The sequence below is a fragment of the Pezoporus occidentalis genome, unplaced genomic scaffold, assembly GCF_034315485.1.
Source record: "Pezoporus occidentalis ecotype Australia unplaced genomic scaffold, CSIRO_AGI_Poc_V1 ctg305, whole genome shotgun sequence".
In the NCBI taxonomy this organism is placed as follows: Eukaryota; Metazoa; Chordata; class Aves; order Psittaciformes; family Psittacidae; genus Pezoporus; species Pezoporus occidentalis.
Window position 1 is genome coordinate 304,182 of NW_026914997.1, and position 21,535 is coordinate 325,716.

The 21,535-nt window shown below is 52.2% G+C and overlaps 1 protein-coding gene across 3 annotated transcripts in view; it reads left to right on the forward strand.

Moving 5' to 3' along the window:
* The first annotated feature begins 364 nt into the window (after nucleotides 1-364).
* PPP2R2B (protein phosphatase 2 regulatory subunit Bbeta) overlaps nucleotides 365-21,535 on the forward strand; it is a 60,580-nt gene continuing 39,409 nt past the window's right edge. The window contains exons 1-2 of one of the 3 annotated variants that reach the window (XM_062627752.1): nucleotides 365-496; nucleotides 632-709. In XM_062627752.1, coding sequence (XP_062483736.1) covers nucleotides 487-496; nucleotides 632-709 — 88 coding nt within the window. In that variant the 5' untranslated portion in view covers nucleotides 365-486. Of the gene's footprint in view, nucleotides 497-631; nucleotides 710-3,084; nucleotides 3,236-16,354; nucleotides 16,591-21,535 lie in introns of those variants that run through there. The other 2 variants (XM_062627751.1, XM_062627753.1) reach the window with 2 other exon arrangements.

A 21,535-nucleotide genomic window follows, 5' to 3' on the forward strand; every position in this document is an offset into this window, starting at 1 on the left:
GCAAGCACAGCTGAGAGCCACAGCTTAATAGTTGGGTTTACAATAGAAATGCCCATAGCATTCTTTTAAAGCAACTACCATGCATGTCTCATTCCAGATGAAATTTGATTACGATATTAGGATGTCCTGTAAAGAGGCTTCATTCTGCTTGGGTTCATTGACAAGCAGTTCCCACTACACCATGACTGGAAGAAATATTGTTGTGGTATTAGGAGTAGTTCCCTTTTTCAGTTTCCCTCTGTCTCTAACAGTGCTGGGAATGAAGGGAGCATTAGTATTCTGGTGAAGGGAGGCTGTGACAAAGGCTGTGACTAAGGGGCCTCCTGACTCCTCTGTGGTGTTGCCAGTGATGTAGAGGGGACGGGCTCCAATTGCACCGGTTTTGAATTAGCCCTGCCATGGTACAGAGAAAACAGAGGCGTGATTCACAGCACAGGCACGATGCCTCCAGCTCTGCAGGGCTAGCTTTGCACTTCGTGTGGAAGAATGGTACCAGGTGAGCAAACATGCAGGGATCGCAGACATTTGTGTGCCAGTTTGTATGCGTGTGTGTGTGTTCATTTTAAAAAGGACAAGCTATATCCCAGTGTGACCATATCTTATCTCCTTTCTGCATGTGTTTCCCTGGCAGGACTTGGAAACTTCATGCAGGATGTGCTGTGGTGCTTTAGTCAAGTAAAAGGAACTATAGATATTGGGGTGGCAGAAGGTAAGTTTGTTTTTCCTTTTGTTGCTGCAATCAGCAGGGACTCGATCATGATGTACGTTTTGCCCAGTCAGTGTGCGGGGGGGGGGGGGGGGTCGCATGTTGGTGAGAACTGCTGGCAAAGTTACACTCCTCCTGTTCTGCCTTCATTATGTGCTTCTGTGTTTGAAAGAGATGGGTCTCTAAAATGAGCTAGATTAAGCATTATGGCTTAATCACATCTACAATCTTTGAAATAGATTTCCTTTTGGTTTTCAGCTGTTATTTACAGAATTTTTCAGGGAATTATGAGACAGCTTCTCCCATTATGACATCTATGACTGGAATCAGTTGGATTCTGTTTCTGGGTAACTGAAGTGTATCTTGGTGCTTGTCCTTCTATCTGGAGTTAAAATAAATTGCAGAGCATACAATTCTACAGACAAGAATCTGTATGGGATGGACTGATGTGGGCAGTTGTGGGATTTGGGAGCACAAAGACATCCCCTTCCATGCTCAGTAGCTTTCAGGGTGGTTTGTGCTCCTCACTCACTTAGGCACTTCTCCCTCTGCAAGTGCATCTGTTTGGCATTTAGCCAAGATGTGGACTGCAAAATCACGGACAATTGAAAAGAACTAAAAGCATTCAGTTTTCCTGACTTTAAATTTATGCATTCAACTTCTTTGTAAGATTGTTCTGGTTTGAAAGTCTTACCAGGCATTTTCCTACATTTTCTTATTCTCATTTCACATTTTTGTCTTCCTTTCTCTTATTGTATTGCCCATTAATACATTAGCTCTTTTCCCTTTCCATTTCATATTTTATTCCCATTTCTTTATCCTTCAAGGATAACTGAAGCCTTGATCCCATCCCTCTTCTCTTAACCCTCCCAGTAGAGGCAATGGTTTTACATTTTGTACAGTGGGTGTGGTAAAACACTGGCACAAGTTGCCCAGAGGGGTGGTGGATGCACGTCCCTGGGGAAGGAGCAGGTTGGGCTGTGCGTGGTGGGTGTCGGTGTGTGTGTCGGTGGCACAGCAGCGGTGCTGGAGGTGCCATCCCTGTGTACCATGGTGTGCGCTGCCCTGTTCTCACAGTACACACCTGCACGGGCAGAGAGTAAACTGCATGCAGAGAAAGGGGAGGTTGTGACTTCAGAGACAGATGCTCATATTTCCAGACAGTGTATTAAATAATCTCATTGTTAAGTCATACATGAACACATAAAGTGACTTGCCATGAAAATTGCTTTATGAAAAACTGTCTCTTGTTTCCTGGCATGGACCTGAGATACCCAATAGCACTTATCTTCCTCATTCACTCTGTGTGTTGCAGAGTGAGCTGTCACCTCTAGGCAGAACAACTTTGCATAGCTCACAGCTTAGACCTGGTTGGTTTTCCACATCCAGAGAAGGCATTTTGAGTAAAGAGAAAGATACTGCAGTGAAACAGAACGTCTCTCTGCTGGCACAGGTGCTCTGCATTTCTTTAAGGGGTATAAATGCAGTCGTGCTGCCACCTGCCAAGGGCAGTACGAATAGAAAGACTGCAGCTAGACGATGAGACCCAACAACAAAACCACCCGGGGAGACAACAGCAGCAGGCAAGAGCCGTGAGTGGCTTGGTCCTAGGTCAAAAACTTGTCTGTAGAGTAATTAAGGAGCCCGACAACAAAGGGGTGAGTGTTAGCAGGGCGTTGTTTCCCTCCCACTTGCCCCCTTGAGGCTGTGCTTTTTTTGCTACCCTGTGCCCCTGAGCAGGCCGTGACAGACCGTGGAGTGTGCTCAGATGCAAGAGGTTCCCGCCTCGAAAAACACTGACCCGCGTCAGTGCTGCCGGCTCAGATGGGTGCTGAGGGGCCCGAGTCCGGAGCACTGCCTCGAAGGGGCCGTGCCATAGCAGAAAGTGTTTTCCCGTCGCGGTTGGATGTGCGTGTCGTGGCGCAGGCGTCCCCGTCCCCGTGGTTTACTCTGTTCCCCGGCCGGGCCCTTGGATCCGGCGCCCAGTTGAGGAGCAGCGGCCCCCGCGGGTCCCGCTGCGCCGGAGCTGTGGGGCGCGCTCGGGGAGGAAAGCGGCTTTACCGCGGGCCCGGCCCTCCTGTCCTCGGGGCATCTCCCTCCCGCTGCCGCCCCCCGCGCCTCACGGCGGCCGAGCCCCCGGTGCTGGGGTGCGCGGCGGGGCGCGGTGCGGGGTGTGCGCGAGCAGGACGGGCTGAGTCAGCGCTACCGGCCGCACCTCTGCCGATGCGGCGGGGCCGGAGCGCTCGGCTCAGCCGCCGGGCCGGGTGCGTGGGGTCCGCCCGGGCGGCTCTCCGCAGAGGGTCCCCGCAGTGTAGGCTGCCCGGGCCTCGGGGGTCCGCATGGGCTGAGCAGCGGCTGCGTTCCTGCCCTGCAGGGTTTCTTTGGCGGTTTGCGTGCTCCTCGGTCTCTGTATGGGTTTGTTTCCTCCTTCCCCACTCGCGGTTCGGAAGATGAAATGCTTCTCCCGGTACCTGCCGTACCTCTTCCGGCCGCCCGGCGCCGTCCTCTCCTCCAGCTGCCACGCGGAAGGTACGGGCAGCGCGCGGAGGGACCGGCGGTAACGGGCCGCTGGTCGGGGTGGGGGGCGAGGGGGCTGCGCTGCGGGGAGCGGCTCCGTTTGTCCGGAGAGTGCCCCAGGGGTCGCTGCCGGCCCCGCGCAAGGGGCGAGCAGGAGGACGGGGCGGGGGACGTTCCGGTTGTGGTGCTGCGCGTTTGTCGGGTGTAAATGTGGCCTTCGGTTCATCTGCCTGCTCCCGATAAAATGAAACCGTCGTGTGCAGCGCTGCCTGCTTTTGGTTCCCGGCGCCTTTTCCCTCCTTCCGTCAAGCCTTTTCCCAGGTCTTGGCAAAAAGAGCTCTGCGGTATTTGGGAAAACCCAAGTGTTCTCAGCAGCGTTTGAACTCTATCCTCTGTATAGGAAGTCGGAGAACCGGGTCTGTGTTGGCTGAGGTTCCTTCCCTTCAGGGCACTTCTCCAGCAAGAAGGGCTCCGTTCTGGTGCACAGCGCCCGGCGGTGCCTGTGTTTGCTGTCAGTCAGCTTTGTGAATCATCTGCAGCCGTGCAACCAGCTCCGTGAGATCAAAATTTCATATCGCTGCTCCTCCCCTACATGGAACCACAGCAATATTCCTTGTGCCCTACCCAGAGCTAGCTAATGAAGGAAACCCTTTCCTGACAGGCAGCTTTCTACAGACATGTTCATGTGGTCTGTGTCTGTGCATGGATGAATCTGCCAGCCGCACCCATAAGCCACGGGAAGATCCATCTGGATGCAGCAGGGATGTGTGCTGTGGCTGGTTTGGAGAGGACTGTCTCTAGTCTCTGCCCACAGTGTGTCTCTAGTGAAGAGAAACTCCATGGGGAGCACCTACCATGACTCCTGATGCCGTGACCTGGAATGTCCTAAGGCTGAAGATGTGGAGTGGGAGGAGTCAGGCTGGAGGGACTGGGCAGAGGTTGATGTTTGAGGCTAAATTATTACATCTCCTGTGGCTGCTGTTTTAGTCCAAGCAGACAGTATAGAGGTTTTGGTTTAATTCTATTTTCCCCGAAGTTCTAAGTAGATAAAATTAACCCAGTCAGTAACTTGTCCTAACTCTGGAATTCTTCCTTTGAAAATTTCTCTTAGAGGATACTCAGCTAGGTAACCTCCAGGGGAAAAAGCCTTTGAATTAAGACAAGAATCCTCTTTCCTGCAGATGAGGAAGCAAGCACAAAGATAGGAAGCGAGTTCTCTGAGGTCATACGATTGCCAGACTTTGAGTCGTGCATACATTTTTCATCCAGAATTCGAACAGAAATGTATTTTTGTGCCATTTTCTGGGCGGGGTTTGAAACGTCCCCTGTTCTGCAGGTTTCATGGGTGGTGAGTGATCATTATATCCTCCCCTTAAAACCTGCTGTTGTTCTTAGGAGATCTTTAACTGCATTGTTAATTTGATAGGACAACAACTTGAAATCATTTTCAGTAACTTCCAGATTTTTCTGGCTGTTTGAGCAGCCGCCCTGGGAGCTGCATGAGCGCAGAGCAGCTGCAGTGCTGGGCAGAGGACACAGGATGGAAGGCACGTTAATAAATAGATCTTAAATAATCATTGGTGTAAATATTATGCGTTTGAAGATGAATGTGTCTTTCAAGGCCTGTGAAGAACGGCCGGCACCCATGCCCGGGGGCTCTGCCTGAGCTGCAGCTGCAGCAAAAGCACAGGGCAGTGCCTGTTGGCGAGGATGGGCACCAGCCCCTAGTGCAGCTCCACTTTGCCCTGGTACAGAAAGCCTTTGTCCCCATCCCCATCATCCCAGAGAGAGGGCAGAGCCTGCTGAGTTATCCTGAGGGCATGCCAGGGCGACCCGTGGCTGTCAGACCCGTCCCAGTGTGGTGCCCACGGCTGTGGCTGTGCTGGACACGAGTCTGCGGGGAGCTGGGTGAGCAGCAGCGAGCTCTGCTCCACTTCCAGCAGCTGTGAGCTTCACTGAGGTCCTGAATTGCCCTGGAGTAAACCCACATAAATTAAATTTGAAGCAGCTTTAATACTACAGAATGGTATGTGCATTAGAGGTACAGCAAGATTGTGTAACTATGCAAATATGGCTTGGTGTAACAGTCTATATGTGAAGAGAGGCCATTAGTTTAGGGCTGATGGAGCAGAGCACTGAGTTAAGATTGAGCTCTCTGCAATAATTGCGTTTCCTGATTTAGCTGTTCTTTAATTTCTCTGTCTGAATGCTACACCAGCCCTTGCCTTTTAGAGAACATCAGGCTTGCTCTCATCTCAGTTCTTACATTAATCAGGACTTGCATCTCATGCAGGAATCCAGCTGCCTGGTCTGTCCTTTCCATGACAGTAAACTTTGTGTGCCATGGAGAAACGGACTGTTGCTCAGGGGGAAAAGAGGTGAATTCCCTATCCAAAATGTTAGGCATGATGGATCACGGTATGTGACGCTATTTCTCCTCCCAGGGAACTTACGGCTTTGTTTCTGTTACCTCCATTTCCCTTCATTTGTGGAGGAGGCATACTGCAGAGCCCTGCCCAGCTGTTCCAGCTGGTGCAAACAGAGATCTCTTCTTACAGTTGCACTCTTCCAGTATTTCTTTGGCCCCAGAACACAGGTCCTCGGTTTCTGTCTGGACGGTGATGCTCTGGGGGCGCGCTCACGGGGGAAGACGCGAAGGAGCCGCTTTGACAGATGCGACTTTTCCGTTGGAGCTCAGCTTGCAGTCTCCCAGCCCCGGGAGGGGTCACGCTGCGACCTTCGGGCCGCTCGCAGCGCAGGCACTTGGGACGCCAGCGGCCGCGCTCCTCGGCTTCTCCCTGCACTCGGGATGCCGGCGGCCGCGCACCGGAGCCGGGAGTGCTGCGGGGCGGGGCGCTCGCGGCTCGGCGGGGCTCATCTCGAGTCGTTTCTGAAAAGGAGAATGGGAAACGGGCCCGCGCCTCCTCCGGCCGCGCCGGTGCCAGTCCCGGCAGAGCCCCTCGGGCCAGGCTGGAGTCGCGCCTGCCCCGCTCGGTGCCGGTGTGAGGGTCCGGCGGCGGCCTTACCGGTGCAGGGGTCCTCCCGCCGCCCTCTGAGCCCCGCGGAGGTGGCAGCGGCCGCTCCGGCTCCTCCTCTCGCCGCCTCATTCGCGGGACACCGACACCGTCACCACCCGGCCCCGAGGGGAACGGGACTGGGGAACGGCCATGGCAGCTGGAGCGGCTTCCTTGTAGTGACAGGCCAAGGGCGAATGGCTTTAACCTGCCCGAGGGGAGATGGAGATGAGCTCTTAGGCAGAAGCTCTTCCCTGTGAGGGTGCTGAGGCGCTGGCACAGGGTGCCCAGAGAAGCTGTGGCTGCCCCATCCCTGGCAGTGCTCGAGGCCAGGTTGGACACAGGGGCTTGGAGCGAGCTGCTCCAGTGGAAGGGGTCCCTGCCCGTGGCAGGGGTTGGAGCTGGAGGAGCTTTAAGGTCCCTTCAACCCAAACCAGTTTGTGAGTCTAATTCTCCACTAACAAACTGATGAGGTGTTTTTATCAAAATTACTTTCAAGTGTGACAGTTTCATCCTATCACTGGAGTAGTTTGACCACGGTTTCTGTTCAGTGCTGTTGTTCCTGGTCCTGCTGACCAGCCACCTCCAATCTAGTTCCTGGGCTGCCTGGGGCCAGGGCTTCCCACTGTTCTGCACATCAAACCACCCCAGCAATAGGAAGAGCTGAGTTAAGCTCACACATCTAAGGCTCTAGAGATATTTCCGTTATGTGACTCTATTTCATCCACTGCAGATGGGTTCAGCTGTAGCCTCACAGTGTTCCTGTGTCATCTATATTTAGTTAGTGCTTAAATCAGCACAAAGGTACCTTCTGTCATCCCTCCCTCTCTGAAGAGACCCGATTGCAGTTCGGGGTTGTGCAGATAGAAACACTTTGGAGCAGGGGGGTGGGATGCAGCTGCTGGGCTGAGCTTCCGAGCAGGGTGCCTGCAGTGGGCTTGAGGTGGGGTTAGTTCAGGCACTGTGGGGAAAGCAGGTGGTGAGTAGTGAGCACGGCCAGGGTGGCCTCCCCGTGAGAAAAATCAGGGAAATTGTCCCTACCACACACAGCTTTGCCCATGTGCCGGTGGGATTGCCAGATCCGCTTCCCCAGCACCAAGGGCTGTGTGCGGCACAGACCACAGGCACAGCTCAGGGACTGTGACCAGGCCTCGACGTGGTTCAGCTGCTGTCCTGGGCCAGCAGACCTGATGGTGAATGCCCAGTGACCACCTCTCGGTTCTCGTGTGCTCTCTGCACTGAGGCCACACTGGGATGTCGCAGGTGGGCAGTGGGCACAAGGGGCCACCAGTCTATGTGTAGAGACAGGGAAAGCATTCCCAAAAGCAATAGTCTGAGGTTTAGCCTTTGTCTCCTCTGCAGGCAGCTTTGCTAAAGCAAGGTCACCAAAAGCATCTCAGAAATCCCTTCGATGTCATGATAGTGTGGTGAAGCTGTGCAGGTGTAATTGCTGTACATGAGGCCCCATTCTTGCCAGGAAAGCCTTGGATGCACCGGTGACTGTGTGACAGCAACTCAACCAACCATGTGTGATACTGTACTCTGAATAATTTTCTAATGTGGATTATAAAAGAAAGACAGGCTGTCGTAGGCTGATCTTGCTATATTTGGGAAATAAATGCACTATCAGCTTTGTAAAGCCATATGGTGGATTTATTCACGATCAGCAGTTCCTTTCAAATGCAAGTTTATGGCAGTCAGTAATACATTTTCCCGCATACAGCTCAGCACTCTTTTTTCCTTTTTCCTTTTCCAGCATGTGATCAGAGGGCTGGGGCTGGAGCTATGGGCAGCACATCTTCAGCAGTAGAATTAATCACACACATTAGTGAGTTCTTACAAACCTCTGTGGACTTCATCACCAGTTTTCATCCCTGCATGTTTCCACAGTGCTGCTTTTTCCCCTGTGCAGTGTTGCACGACAGTGCGACTTTCCTCTGGCAATGGGGCTCGTGAGGCCCCTGTAGCCATTAGACCCAATCATCTCTATGACTTCTGGCACTTGCTCCCACTCACCAGCCTGGGCTGTGGGCTGGAGCGTCCTGCTGGGGCCTCGCTAGCTGTGCAAGGAGCAATGTGTTCAGCAACTTGTCCTTGCAGCCCTCAGTCCTGGCCTTTGTATTCCCTTGGGACTGTTGCTGCATGCCAGGGTTTCTCTGGATACACCGTGGCTGATCTTGGCCACAAATCTTTCCCTTGTCCCTATTCCAGCTGCTCTGCCTACCTGGATAATGACACGCTTAGAGCTAAATAGTTTTGGGAAGGCCTTTTAAACAGTAAGTAACAAATCTGTGCAGCATCCTTATAAAGGACAAGAGCAGCAGGTTGGCCTGCTGTCCAGCACAGATACCACAGCGAATGTTTTCTGCAGCTCACACAGGAGAGCTGCCAAGAGATGCTTGTTTTCAGGAGAGATGCAGGACCACAGTGCCAAGTCCTGTGCGCAAGCGGGTCCAGACCTGAGGACTCCTGGTGCGGAGCAAAGAGCAAGGCTTCACCCTGCGTGGGGTAAGTGGGGCCTGCCTGGACCCACAGCGTGTCCCTGGGGGCTTCCTGTGCCTTCCCCTTTCTCCTCTCACCACGGAGGTGAACAGCACTCTGTCTTCTGAGGTGCTGTGCCCTCAGCGTGAGCACACACAACTGCATGGCAAACACGCTGCCTGCAGATGAGTCCATTTGCAGTCCTGCTCGGGCTGCCCTCAAATCTGTCTTCCCCTTTTTGTGCTGGCTTTGTGATTTTTGAAGGCGGCGCTGTCCTTGAGAGGAAAGGCATTGCAGGTTTGCTGTGCTTGGCATCACTCTCCATGTTGTCTAAACGTAAAAGCTATAAAAGTCACACTGATGAAATTTCATGTGTGCACGACCAGGAAGACTATGGGAGAGTTTCTGATAGAATGTCATGGCCGTATTTTTCTGACACAGAGTATGTGAGGGCAGGAGTGAGGGGAACTTTGCTGTTATACCCTTGATATTTTGTTCCCATAAATTTGGGTCTCAGGAAAGCAGAGCACTGGAATGTTTTTGCCATAGTCTGTTGGCAAAAATTACACATGACGGTGCATGGATGGATCTAAAATAGGCTCTGCAGTCAGCAGGACTGTGCCTGACTATGGTCAGCTGTGGCAAGGTGGAGTGGAGGGGCTGAGAGAGGTGAGGTGTGGGGATTGCTTTGGACACGCTGGAGGGGTCTGAGAGCTGTGGTGCAAGTGGCTGCGGTGGTCTGGGGGCAGCGGGTGTGCAGTCCCTGTCCCAGGACACCCTTGCAGCGGTGGGGGTCTGTATCGCGGCAGGCAGAGGGTGAGTTGCCAATGTGTGAATTCAGGGTAATGGTGCGCCACTGCCCGAATCCCTTTTTAATTAGCACTAGTACTTGTTCTGGGTGGGTAATTGTTGTAAGGCTGCACGCAAGCATCCAGCTGAGCACATGTATTGCCTAAAGAGTAGGTGGTCAGAGTTTCCTGCCTTGGTGCTATGTTGAGCGTCCTGAGCACAGGCTGATGGGCTGATGATGTTCATGCTAATGAATCAATTACTCTCATGTGTGATGGTTCTTCCTTTAAATGTTCAGAAACCATTCAAAAACATGACAGGAGTGAAATCAGTTTTGTTTGTTAAATTGGATTAAAGTACGTGGATTCCCATGTGGACGGGGGCAATAGGATTCAGTTACTTTGGATGTTGTCCGGTCTCATCTTGCTGGGGATAGTTGTCTGGTTTAGAAAGTAATTTTTTGTAAAGGACAGTAAAATCTGAACGATCACGTAATCACACTGCAATGTGTATGTTCATACAGAATGTTGTGCTGACCTCCTTGCTCATATTAATACTATGCATGATTCAGGAGGAGGCTTTAGGAAGGGCAGGTACAGGAGGGAGCCTGTGTTCGTGTACCCGTGTGTGAGACCGGGCTGCTGCTTGATTCGTGGTTTGGTCTGGCCGATTAGATTTCCTTCCCTCAGGCAGTTTATAATCTGTTTAACATAACACAGTCATTTGTCTTGTTTGCTCTCTACTTAACAGATGGATTTGTGGATTTCGTAATTACTGGATGAACGTTAATCAGACGTGATATCTTTTATTAATTAGCGGTTTTGCAGGTTTGTTTCTCCAAATGACATGAGGTAGAGGATATGTAAATACTCCTGACACACAAATGTTAGTTTTACAACATTAGCGTTTTGAGAAGCTGTGCAAACTTTTAAGGCTCCCCACGGTGTCACATGCGGGTGTTCTCCTCTCTTACGCTGCTGGATGACATTTGAGGACAAGCAGAATGGTTTGTATATAGTGACAATCCCAGCACCAACTTTTACGGTTTTGCCGTTAAACTCACTCTGCTGGTGCTACAGGATGTGGACTGCCCTGGTTTAATTTATGCCATGGTTTTATTACTTTTTGATGTAGCCCATGTTCAAATTAAATGAAGGCAGTGGATTAATTGCAGTTTAGGATATACAATTCAAAGTGACCTAGATGTGTTGGTGTCTCATACTGGCATACATCCTTTCAAAGAAAATCCTCCTCTGGGGCGATACAAGATTTTGCATGTTTAATGCTACTTTAACAGAAATAAATGCTAAATAGTCATTCTCACAAAGAGTGTCTCATCCCAAGATACTGGGGGAAGCATCTGAGTGCTCAGTATAAATCCATTACATGACAAACTGCTTTTTTCTATGCTCAGGCTGATCCTAGCTTCTCCTTTCACAGTTTCTTGACCATGCAGCTGGTGGCTAAAGGGTTTGCAGACTATTGCTTTGGGTGTATTATTATTACTACTATTGAAGTGTGCAATTGTCACCTTCGCTCTGTGGAATTGTTTCTGCCTTTGGCTTGACAAGTGAAATACTTCAAGCGGCGGGGGGGAGATACACAAGGATCGGTTTTTGGAAGCCAGCTTACCCCATACACACCAGCAGCATCCAGAGCGATGTGCAGAGCCCGGCCTGTGAACATCACCTTTTGTAGATGAACAGGGCTGGGCTGTGCAGTGGCTGATGAGAAGCAGGTAACCTTCAGTATAATTCACAGTATCTGTTCCACTTCAGTTCACGTGTTCCCCTCCTGTATGGTGACCTCATCTAACATAAAGCATTTTGGGAGATGTACCCCTCTATGCAATAGTGGAATTAAATGGTGATTTTCCTCACCAACTGAAAATAAACCAGGGAAATCTTAGAAACAAAATACTGTCTTTATTCTTCCATTCTGTGCTCACTAGATGTAGTTATTCAGCCTTAGACTTCCTATAATGGTCGTCTCATGAACAATGTTCCTGTGTCATCTTGCATCCTCTTTATCCCTTGTTATTGCATTTCGCTGTAGCACTTTGGGACAAGGAACCAGTATTGATGTATCACACAATGCTGTGTACGCTGGTTCTGTGCTCTTATATATATAGTCCCCAGGAGAGCTGCACTGGTGTTCCACTGGCTTTCAGACCTGGATACCCAACCAACGCACCTCACTTCCCACTGTCGTGCCTTCCCACTGTCAGGTGCACTGGAGTTTGTTACTCCAGTTAAAAGCCAAACCCACAAGAACAGACAAAGCCCCAGCACCGGCAGAAGAACTCACCTGCAGCACTGCTCAGAGTAGCTGATTTCAAGCAAGAACTTAGCATAGACTGTGCTCAACTGGTTCAGATGCACCGATGCTGTAACGTGGCCTTAATCTTCAGAAATGGCAAATCCTATTTACTGTGTAAGTATTTAAGCTAATTAGACCTCTGATGTGGGGAACATGTGATAAACTGTTCACACTTTATCCTGTAAAGGACGTTGAAGTCTTGGACCTGCCTGAAACAGTCTGTTCCATTTTGGGGTGTCATATGTGCTCAGCACTGTGAATAGCAATAGCATAATTTGGTGATAGTATAAAGACACTGAGTATGTTATGGCTAGATCATTTGTAGAGCAAAGGAAGAAGTAATTTATACAAAGTTCTTCCTGGAAGCACCATGTTTATGTTGCAGGGACACAGCTGTGGTATGTGTGCATTATAGGAGTGATGCCTGTTGCTCTGCTGTTCAGTTCTGGCTAGCACTGGGGTGAGGATCCCATGGTTACAGTGTGCCCACACAGATTCAGGATGCCCTGCTGTTTTGGCTAAGAAGAGAATGAGTGAGAGGCACTGGCAATGGGCACTGGATGAGGCTGCTTGAAAAAAGGGCAAAAGCAGTAAATAGGTGAAGGGAGGCTGGTTTCAGACCCTGGCATAAAATGCTTAGTAGGGAAAGAGTAAAAATGGAAAAGGGCCTGCTAAAATGCCACATAAGCTGGTTAGTCTAATTGGAGATAGGAGAGAAAGCACTTAGCAGCTCATCCCCGAGCCAGGCTGGTTATGTGGCAGTGCTGGTTACAGAAGTGCTGTTAAACATGTACTGCTTGTACTGGTACCTGCGCAGTGTGGGGCAGGGGTCAGGCACGTCAATTTATCATGGGACCTTTGGGAGGCAGAAGCCTTCTACTTTGTATTCAATGAACTGAGTCTTCCCTTTTCTGCCCCAAGGTCCTGACCCTTGTTCTCCGTGACTCATGAAGGAGGGGGTTGCAGTTCACCCTCTGCGTGTGACCTGACTCCCCGCCATTCTTGATCTTGGTTTAATCCAGTAAATCATCGGTCTTCCTGAAGTCAAGCTAATTAAGGTTCATATGATCAAGACTTCATCCCAGATATGGGTTACAGCCTCCCCAATTTGCTTATGTGACTTATAGTGGAAAATGTGAGAAACAAACTGACTTAGTGTAGCAAAATCACTCAGGTCTCTTGGCGTGGCACAGGAGGAACACTGCATCGCGCGTCCCTTGATGGCTGGATTGGAATGGTCTTTGTTGCCCAGCATGAGCCCTTGCTCTTCCCGAGCCTTCCCCAGGCTCCCTAGGCTGTAAACAGGCAGCATCGGTCTCCCTGGGTGCTCAGCTACATGATGGGGATAATATTTATTCGCCTGCTGTGAAGCACTTGGGTGTCTATGGTCTTCTGGAAAGGAAGGTCCCTGACCTGGTGTCTGTGTCCCTCATCCTGGACTGACCCACCCATGTGGTGGACCAGGCACTGCTTTGACAAGGCTCCAGGGGTGTCGGGCAGCACAGCCCAGCCCTGGGCAGAAAACTGCTTTCCCACACAAGAAAACAACAGTGTGGAGTCAGCTGTGTTTCAGAGTGACAGTGGCCTTCCAAAAGCCAATACTGGTCTGAGGGACTGCATCACTTGATGAAATAATGATTGGCATGAATTCTAACTAGTTTAGAATTAGTTTACGTATGCATTAAAGTGCACTGTCGAGAAAGATGACTCTTCTCTCTCAAACGTATGCAGTTAACTGTTTATCCCACTGTGATCTCTTCTGGGCACAGTTAGTGCCTCTTCCCAGTGTTCTTGCTCCCCGGTGTCACCCTGTCCCCTGGAGTGGGGCAGAGGAGCTGTGCCCAGGGCTGCTCTACACAGACTGGCCTCAGGCATCATCCAGTACTGCCCTGCCCATCAGTCAATCAACAGGAATAGTTCACAGAAGTTTACAAGAAATGTTGTTATCTAACAGCATATTTAACAGTTAAAAAAATCAGGCTGTGTTTGAACCCAGTCCAGTCATTAGGAAAATAGATTTAGTGCCTTAGATGTGAAGGTAAAACAAATGAGGTGAAGGAAGTTTTGTGCTGAGCATGAAATCAGAGGCTTGATTCAATTATTCTTAACACACTGCTGAGGTCCCACAGAAACCTGTGCATGGGAGCTCTTAAACCTATTCTAATTGAAGCAAAAATCAGTGGAGTGGAAAGTGTCCTGGCTCTTCAAGGGATGTCAAGGTATATAACATGGGAGAGGGGCGGGGGTTTGGAAAGCAGTGACAGCTACAAGCTGACCTCTGGCGAATTTAATCTGCAAATGGATTCCCGCTTAGGACAGCTAATGCTTTTAGTTACTGTAAAGGCTCATTCCTGGATTCTAAAAAGCTGAGAATAAATGGATTTCATGATGCAGCTCCTATGCACGTTGCATAACAAATGGGTGGCTTGTGGATGTATTTAAATGATACAGTGCACTGGAAAACTTTGCAGGACTTATGAATAGTAATTTTAATTCATACACAATGGGGAGAGTAATTTTTTCTAGTTAATATGGGAGAAAGGACTTGGCATTTGTTAAAATGGAAATACACTGAAGACGGAGCCTGCTGAAATGAAAGGGAGGAGGTTGCTGGTTTGTGTTTGTTTCCTAAACCATATTCACGAGCATTGCAGGGGCTTGTTACTCAGCTGGGCAGTGACTTGACTGAGATTTGCCCTCTGGGATCTGAAGGGAGGATGTGATATGGTAATATCTGCTTATTAAAAATCCATCTTTATTTTTCTTTCCTGGCGCTGGGATTGTTTGAGCCAGATTGCTCCAGTGTCTCACCCAGCATACACAAGCGCAGGCAAACACACGTGGCAGGCAGAGGCAGTCTGGTTCCAGGGTGTAGAGGTTTGGTTTTACCTTTCCTTTCCTTCTCTCTTCTCCTGTGGGGGTCCGTGCTCTTCCCTTCCCTTTGGACACAGGAGACTGAGCCCGGAGCCGTCAGTTGACTTGCCTGGAGCCAGCAGCAGTTCTGAGTCCTGTAGTGCTGCGTTTGGGTCCGGTCCCCTGCACTGTAGCATCTACAAGGAGCTACCAGCAGCACAAAAGTTGTTTTTAAAGCACAACATTACCGCTGTGGCTCTTTCTGCCCTGCAAGAGGACTTTGGTAAATTCATCTCTGCTTGGCCGTGAATCCATGGCTCGGTCCTGTGCCGTGTCACAGTGACTTCAAACTGAGCTGTGGATCTTGCCCACTGCAACTGAGAGCAGCTTCAGCCACAAATACAGTGTGCTTGCTTAACTTAAACATGTGTCTGGTGATTGTAGCAAGGAACTCAAATTCCAGAATAACTCAGTGAACGCTTTGGGCATGGAGACTTCAGGCTTGTGCCTGTCTGATGAATGCTTCTGGTTTGTCACCTCAGTAATCCCTGTATTAATGAATGGCCTGTGATGTGATGTGCTTCACTGACAAATCCTTGAAGTTATACATGACTGTGAGGAAGTGCTGGAGTTCTCCAAGGTGCAGGTTTACAATGCTTTTTATCAACCTCAATGTGACAGCATGTCAGCAAGTGGAAGAGAGGCACAGTGAGAGCCTGGGAATTCACCTTGCCTCACAAGGTCACCACACGGGGCAGAAAGAGCTTTTCCCTCTCTCTTGCCTTTCATCTGAGAGGTTCCACACTCATCAGTGGTGCTGCCGAGTGCTCTGTCCACATGATGTGCACATGGACATACTTGAGTCCTTGAGCCTTCTTGTTCAGAGATGTTCTCTCCTGTGCTTGCCCTGAAATCAGCAGCTCCCAAGGAGGCAGTGATTGCAGCAGAATAGTAAGAGGCTGTAAAATCTTGAACCTTCCCAATGAGATTTTAATTATGATACTACAGTTAGGAGAGGAAATTTATTTGCAGCACACTACTGTATTTACAGTTATTCAGCATCTTTGCCCATTCCCTCTGTATCCCTTATTTCCCCGCTTGTCCCAGTACCAGTAACACTCCCCACTGATGTGGCACTGGGCTGTCAAGGCAGCTCCTGTGCTGTGGCAGAGCGTAGTTTTGCTGAGGTGGGAGCCAATCTCTGGGGTTCCTATGGCTCACCCTGAGCTCACGGTGCTTCACCCGCAGCCCCTGTGCTTGCGTCTTCCCCAGTGTCACCGACCCACCTTCACTCCCCCCCATCCCTCACTGACCTGAACAGCCTCGGGGCATCCCTACCCCTTCCACAGCCGAGAGGGAGGAGCCTGGGTGTGGTCACCCCCCCCCTTATCGGTGCTGGCGTGGCTGCCCCATGGCCCTCGCTGCAGCCTCTGTCCCAGGGCACGCGGAGCTTACACGCAGTGGCTCTTTTTCTGCCCAAAGAAGGGGCCTGGTGTCAGAGCCCGGCTTAGTTCTTGTGTCCGGGGCAGGCAGGTCAGGGAGGGGCACTTTCCGGAGACAGGAGCATCCCCCGGAGGCAGGAGCATCCCCGGGGCAGGGGCAGCGCCGCGCTCCGCCCGCCCGGGACGCGCCGTGCCCGACGGGGCGGGCGGAGCTCCGTACCGTGCTGTGCCGAGCCAAGCCGTGCCGTATGGGAGGAGCCAGCGGGCTCCACCGCCCCTGCGCGCCCCCCCCCCCCCGCCACCGCCGCGGCATTTCGCGGCCGGCCGCCGCGGAGCAGGGCGCAGGGGGGATGATGGATCTGCGGCTGCTGAAGCCCCGCGCCCGCCAGCCCGCCGTCAATGGAGGAGGACGTTGAGACCCGCAAGATCAGCAGCAGTTTCCTGCGAGACCACAGCTATGCCACGGAAGGTGAGCGAGTGCCGCGGAGCCGCAGCCCCTTTCCCCGCAGCAGGTGGGGGGGCCGGTCCCGGCCCCTGCCGAACCCCCGCTGCCTGCATCGGGGCCGGGCCCCGCTCCCCCCTGCCGGGCCGCTCGGCGGAGGCTCAGTGCGGACCCGCTGACCCTCTCCGGTGACTCAGCAGCGCCGGACCCTCCGGATCCCGCGGCGCTGGGCTCCCCGAGCCGGGCTGGAGGGTCCGGCCCGCCCCGCGCTGGCCCCTCGGTGCTGTGGGGGAGCGGAGCCGCAGCCGGGCAGGAGAACAGCGAACCGGGGTCCCAGGACCCCCATCTCCGCCCGGGCATCGAGAGCGGAGCGGGTCGAATCGAGCCCGGCCCCGCCGGCAGCCTCCAGCCCAGGCCGATCGCAGCCCGTTCCCCGAGGAGCCGGGGCCGGGACCGGTTCCGGGCTAGGGGCTCCCGGCAGACGGGAGGCGGGCGGGAGCGGTTTCAAGCTCGGCTTCCTTAGGTTACAGCTGCATCAGCGCATCCGCAGGTGGCCTGTGGCTGCAGCGGGGTTGTCAGACTTGGAAATACGGTAGATCCCGGTGCGGTTCTCGGTACAGAAATGAAATAGTTATCTCAGGGCTATTTTTGCTGCAAGCCTCTGCAGGAAGAATTGCGTGTTCTGACTTGCGTGTTGCGGGGGTTGAGGAGATGCCAAATCTGTTGGACATGGCCAGCGTCAGCCCCGGCGAAGCTCACGGGTGCGTCTGAGCACGGTTTCCCGCAGGCTCGGGCAGCGGAGCAGACGCTGTGGCCATGTTCGGATCAGGCATCTGAAGGGAGCTGCAGGCTGCTCGTGACGCTGCAGCTGCCACAAAGAGGGAGGCTCCACCGGCGGGGCTGGAGGAGTGACAGGGCAGGAGCAGCGGCTGCCTCTGCTGCCCTTCCCGACAGCCCAGAGCTGCTTCCATTGCCTCCAGCCTCCCCATGCATCCTTGCCTCGGGAGGAAAACACAGCCACTGTGGAGCAAAACCACCCGCTCCATCCCTCCCGGTGGCACTGACCCCTTGCATTCAACTTCAGAAAACAGACTGAACACCAGGGAGCCTGGGCAGGCTTAGTAGTAGTAGTTAATAAATAGAGGCTTATTAATAGTAGCTAAGAAATAAAGGCTTATTAATAGTAGTTTGGCTGATTAGTAGCCAAAGAGGCTTTCCTGTGCTGGTTCATCCTCCTCAGGCTCAAAAGGAAGCCAATGTAGGACCAGACTTTGGGAACGTTATTACTCCAGCCCATGGCTAAAGGAAGGTTTATCAGGAACATATCTGGTTTAATACAGGAGTGGAAAGCTTTGGGTACCTGCTGAGCCACAGAAAACGGCCATAGGGACGTTCGTGTTGCCTGTGTGTGGCTGGAACATCAGTGCCAGGCACTGGCAGTGCCCAGAGCAGGGAGGTGGCACACCGGCTGTTCCTGGCTCGCTGCTCCTGGTGTGTCACATGTGGGGCTGGGTGGCAGACGCCTCACCGGTGCAGGAGGCAGGGAAGCTCTGCCGGAGGGGTGGGATGGAGCCGGGCTCCCGTGTCCACAAACCTGGTTCACATCACTGCGGGCTGTGGGCTGTGGAGGGATGAATTTGCTGTTTCTGTGTTATAAAAGGCAGCTGCAGCAGGCAGCAGACAAAAACTGGGGTTATAGCTGCCCTGTTGTGACCTGCTGAGAGCGTGGTTTCTGTGGTCGGGAAGAATGGAGGGTTGAGGTGAGCCTGATGAGCGGATATAGTGATTTCAGTGACGCCGGGGCTTCCAGGGGTTTTCAGCGGTAAGATCCAGTCTGTTTCGTAATCCGTGGTGGATTTCCTCAAGATGCACGCTGGTGTTTTCAGAAGAGCCTTGTGTGCTGTATGAGGAAACCATAGCCCAGCTCTGCCCAGTAAACGGGCCGGCAGGGTTTGTGCGGCGGTAATGGACTCATCCGAGGGATCGCCGCTGCTGCGGCCGGGCTGAATCAGCCTCAGGAGCCTGTTTGGTGGCTGTCTCTCAGCTGGGAGTTTCTCCTCATCTCATGCCGCTCGGGACTTGTGCTTCTCCATGCGGTTGTGCTGCTGGAGGAAGGCTGAATGTGCTCTGAAATGGTAGATCTTGCTAGCGAGGAAAACAAGTGAAGGAAGACGATTCAGTTCTATTTTTTATTACACGTGAAAGCAGAATGTGCCTAAACCGATGTGGTCGGTAACATGTCTTGAAATAAAAATCCTTCCCAATCCTGCTCCGGAGGTGAAGGCTCCAAGTGAAGGTGTCCGTGGTGTGTCAGTGAGGGAAGGATGGGGTTATGCAATTCGGTTTAGTGAAGTGTCGTCACTTAAATAGGTCTGGTATTTGAATGCAAATGCGGGATGAGGATGGCTTTTCAAAAGCAGACACTTGAATGCCTCCTTCTTACGGTGCTCAAGAGTGCTGTTAATGAAGGAGGTGCAGCCATTGCGCTAACTGGACTTTGGCTGCCAGAGAATACCGAGTTGCAGAGGTGCAGCCGCATCCCCACACTTGGAGCCGGGTGAGGCTCCAGCCTTGCTGTTCGGTTGTTGGCTGGCCCGGAGCTGGCAGCACTGCCCTGAACGGCGGGTTCCTCGTGAGAGATGCTCACAAAATAAGCTTGGTTTGTTCTGCTGCATAACCCCATCTTCATTGGCAATTCTGCTCAACGCCCAGCCAGAAATAGGACAAATTGAGACTATTTGAATACAAACAAACCGTTTGAGTAGCTTGCACTGCTAGACGTGCTTCCTAGAGGCGTGGGGCCCCTGCACATTGGCCCATTTCCAGTAGCTTGACCCAAAATGCCCATCCCCTGAAGTCTTCAAGCTCTGCCTGTCACCTTTCTTGTGTGGTGCTGCCCACCCAGCAGGTCCCCCAGTCCTCTTGGTGGTTGACAGTTGGGTAGATACCTCCAGACAGAGGAGGGATGGTGTGAACACCCTGTTCTGTGCTGCGTGCCCTGATGAGAGGGACATTTGGACCCAGCCCATGTGGGTTCAGGTGGGATGCCTGTGAGCACATGGTTGTGCTGTTGGAGGAGGACCCTTGTCCCACGGCCACAGTGTGGGCCTGCTGTGGGGCCAGCCGTGATCCAGAAGCACCCCTGGAAGGATATCCCTGTCTCTGATTGGCTCTGCCAATGGAGTACCTGCCCTACAGGGGCTGTGTGGTCTCAGGGGTGCACCCTGTCTCCTGGGCCATGGCTCCCTGCATCTGCTTTTCAGTTGCTCCCCACACCCCTTTTCCCAGTGTGCTGGCTGAAGTCCAGCGAGTCTTTAATCTCTTTGAGGAGTGTTTCCTAAATCAAATAGATTTTTCCATTGAGAAATCTATCATTAAGCCCTCATTTCCTTTTCCTAGTTTAATCCTGTTACTTCCAGCTGAAACTCCCTTGCCTCTCTTGTCATTCCCGTTCCACTTTTTTCCCTGTCCCACTGTCATACTGTGCTGCGGGAAGGAGCTGCCTCTGCCCTGATGCTGAGGACGTGGCCTCATGAGTCCCCCCACCAGGAGCTCACCAGGAGCTGTGGGTACCCTGGAGCCGCTGGGTGCATGAGCAGAGGATAAATTCAGGCTCCCCTGCTCTGTTTTGTGGGGAGAAGCAATCCGTGCCATTACAGCCTGACCAGGTGGTCACCCGCCTGCAGGGAGCACATTCCAGAAGCAGCCTGGGTCATGCTGTGCCAGGTCCCTAAACGCTGTTTCATTTCCCGGTCAGTTTGTGAAGAGAAATCTGTGGCCACAGTGACCTCTATAAAAGCCTGCGTGTGGTTCCCAGAAAAGCACAAGGTGCTTGACCCCAGCCTGGCTTCACGGTGAGAGCTGGCGGGTATTTTTGTTGTTGCGAATGATGTCAGTTTATTTTGGGGATCATCTGGATTGGGATTTAATTAATCCAGGAACCTCCGTGAAGTTGTTGTTTTATCACATAAATCCTTTGATTATGAAACATAATCCCATCTTTTATGCTTTTTATTTATGCACATGCACTATGTTTAGCCCTCCCTTCCTCTTCCAGAGTCTTTATTCCAGCCAGGTTGGAAGGACCCACAGGCGCATCTCCCTCTGTCTAATCCTGGGATCACTGTGAGGAGAGCCTTGTGCTTGTAGTGCCCTGCGTCAAAGCCGACTTGGGGATACTTTAAAGTTCAGATTAATGAGAGAATAGATGTGCCTGGGGATGCTGTAATCTTGGGATTAGTGAGAGGACTGGGAGCAGGTAATGAATGATGTGACTCTGACCCGTTGCTGATGGTCTGCGAGAGTGCCTGGTCACTGGTGACAGCATCTATGGGGCACTGCACGATCCTCAGGTTTCCAAATGGGATGGTGGGACTTGGTGGAGTGGTGGAGGCCTGGGGCAACAAAAGCTTTCCCCATGCCCCTTCCGTCCTGTCCCTTCTGTGCCTATCTCCGTTTTGTGCATCCCCTTGGATGTGCTTGCTCCTCAGCTGGCTCCTGCAGTGATGGCCAGTCTCTATAAACCACTGGTGTCTCATCAGTGTCCTGCGGCCGCCAGCGTGTGTGGGGCTCCATGCCATGGTGCGGGTCTGCCTTGGGCTGTGTCGGGCAGGGCACAGGGAACTTAAGTGGGGAAACTTCTGGAGGTCCGGAGGAGCAGCAGTTGTGTGAAGGGGAGCAGACTTGGGAAGTTTTCCCATGGGATAGTCAACCCTTGTGATCTTTCAGTATCTGTGAGGCTGGATAAGGTCATGAGAGCTGTCAAGGCTTACTAAGCACGGAGAGATCACCTCTGGCTTGGGAGGCCCCTGAGCTGAACGTTGTTAGAGGGTGGGAGAACATGATTGGAAACACATTACGTGATTTCGCTGTTGGCGTGCATCTCCAGTTATCCATGGGGGGTGGGATGCTGGGCTGGATATGCTTTTGGTTTTACTCAGTATGGCCTTGCTCCAGGGCAAAGCTGTTGTCA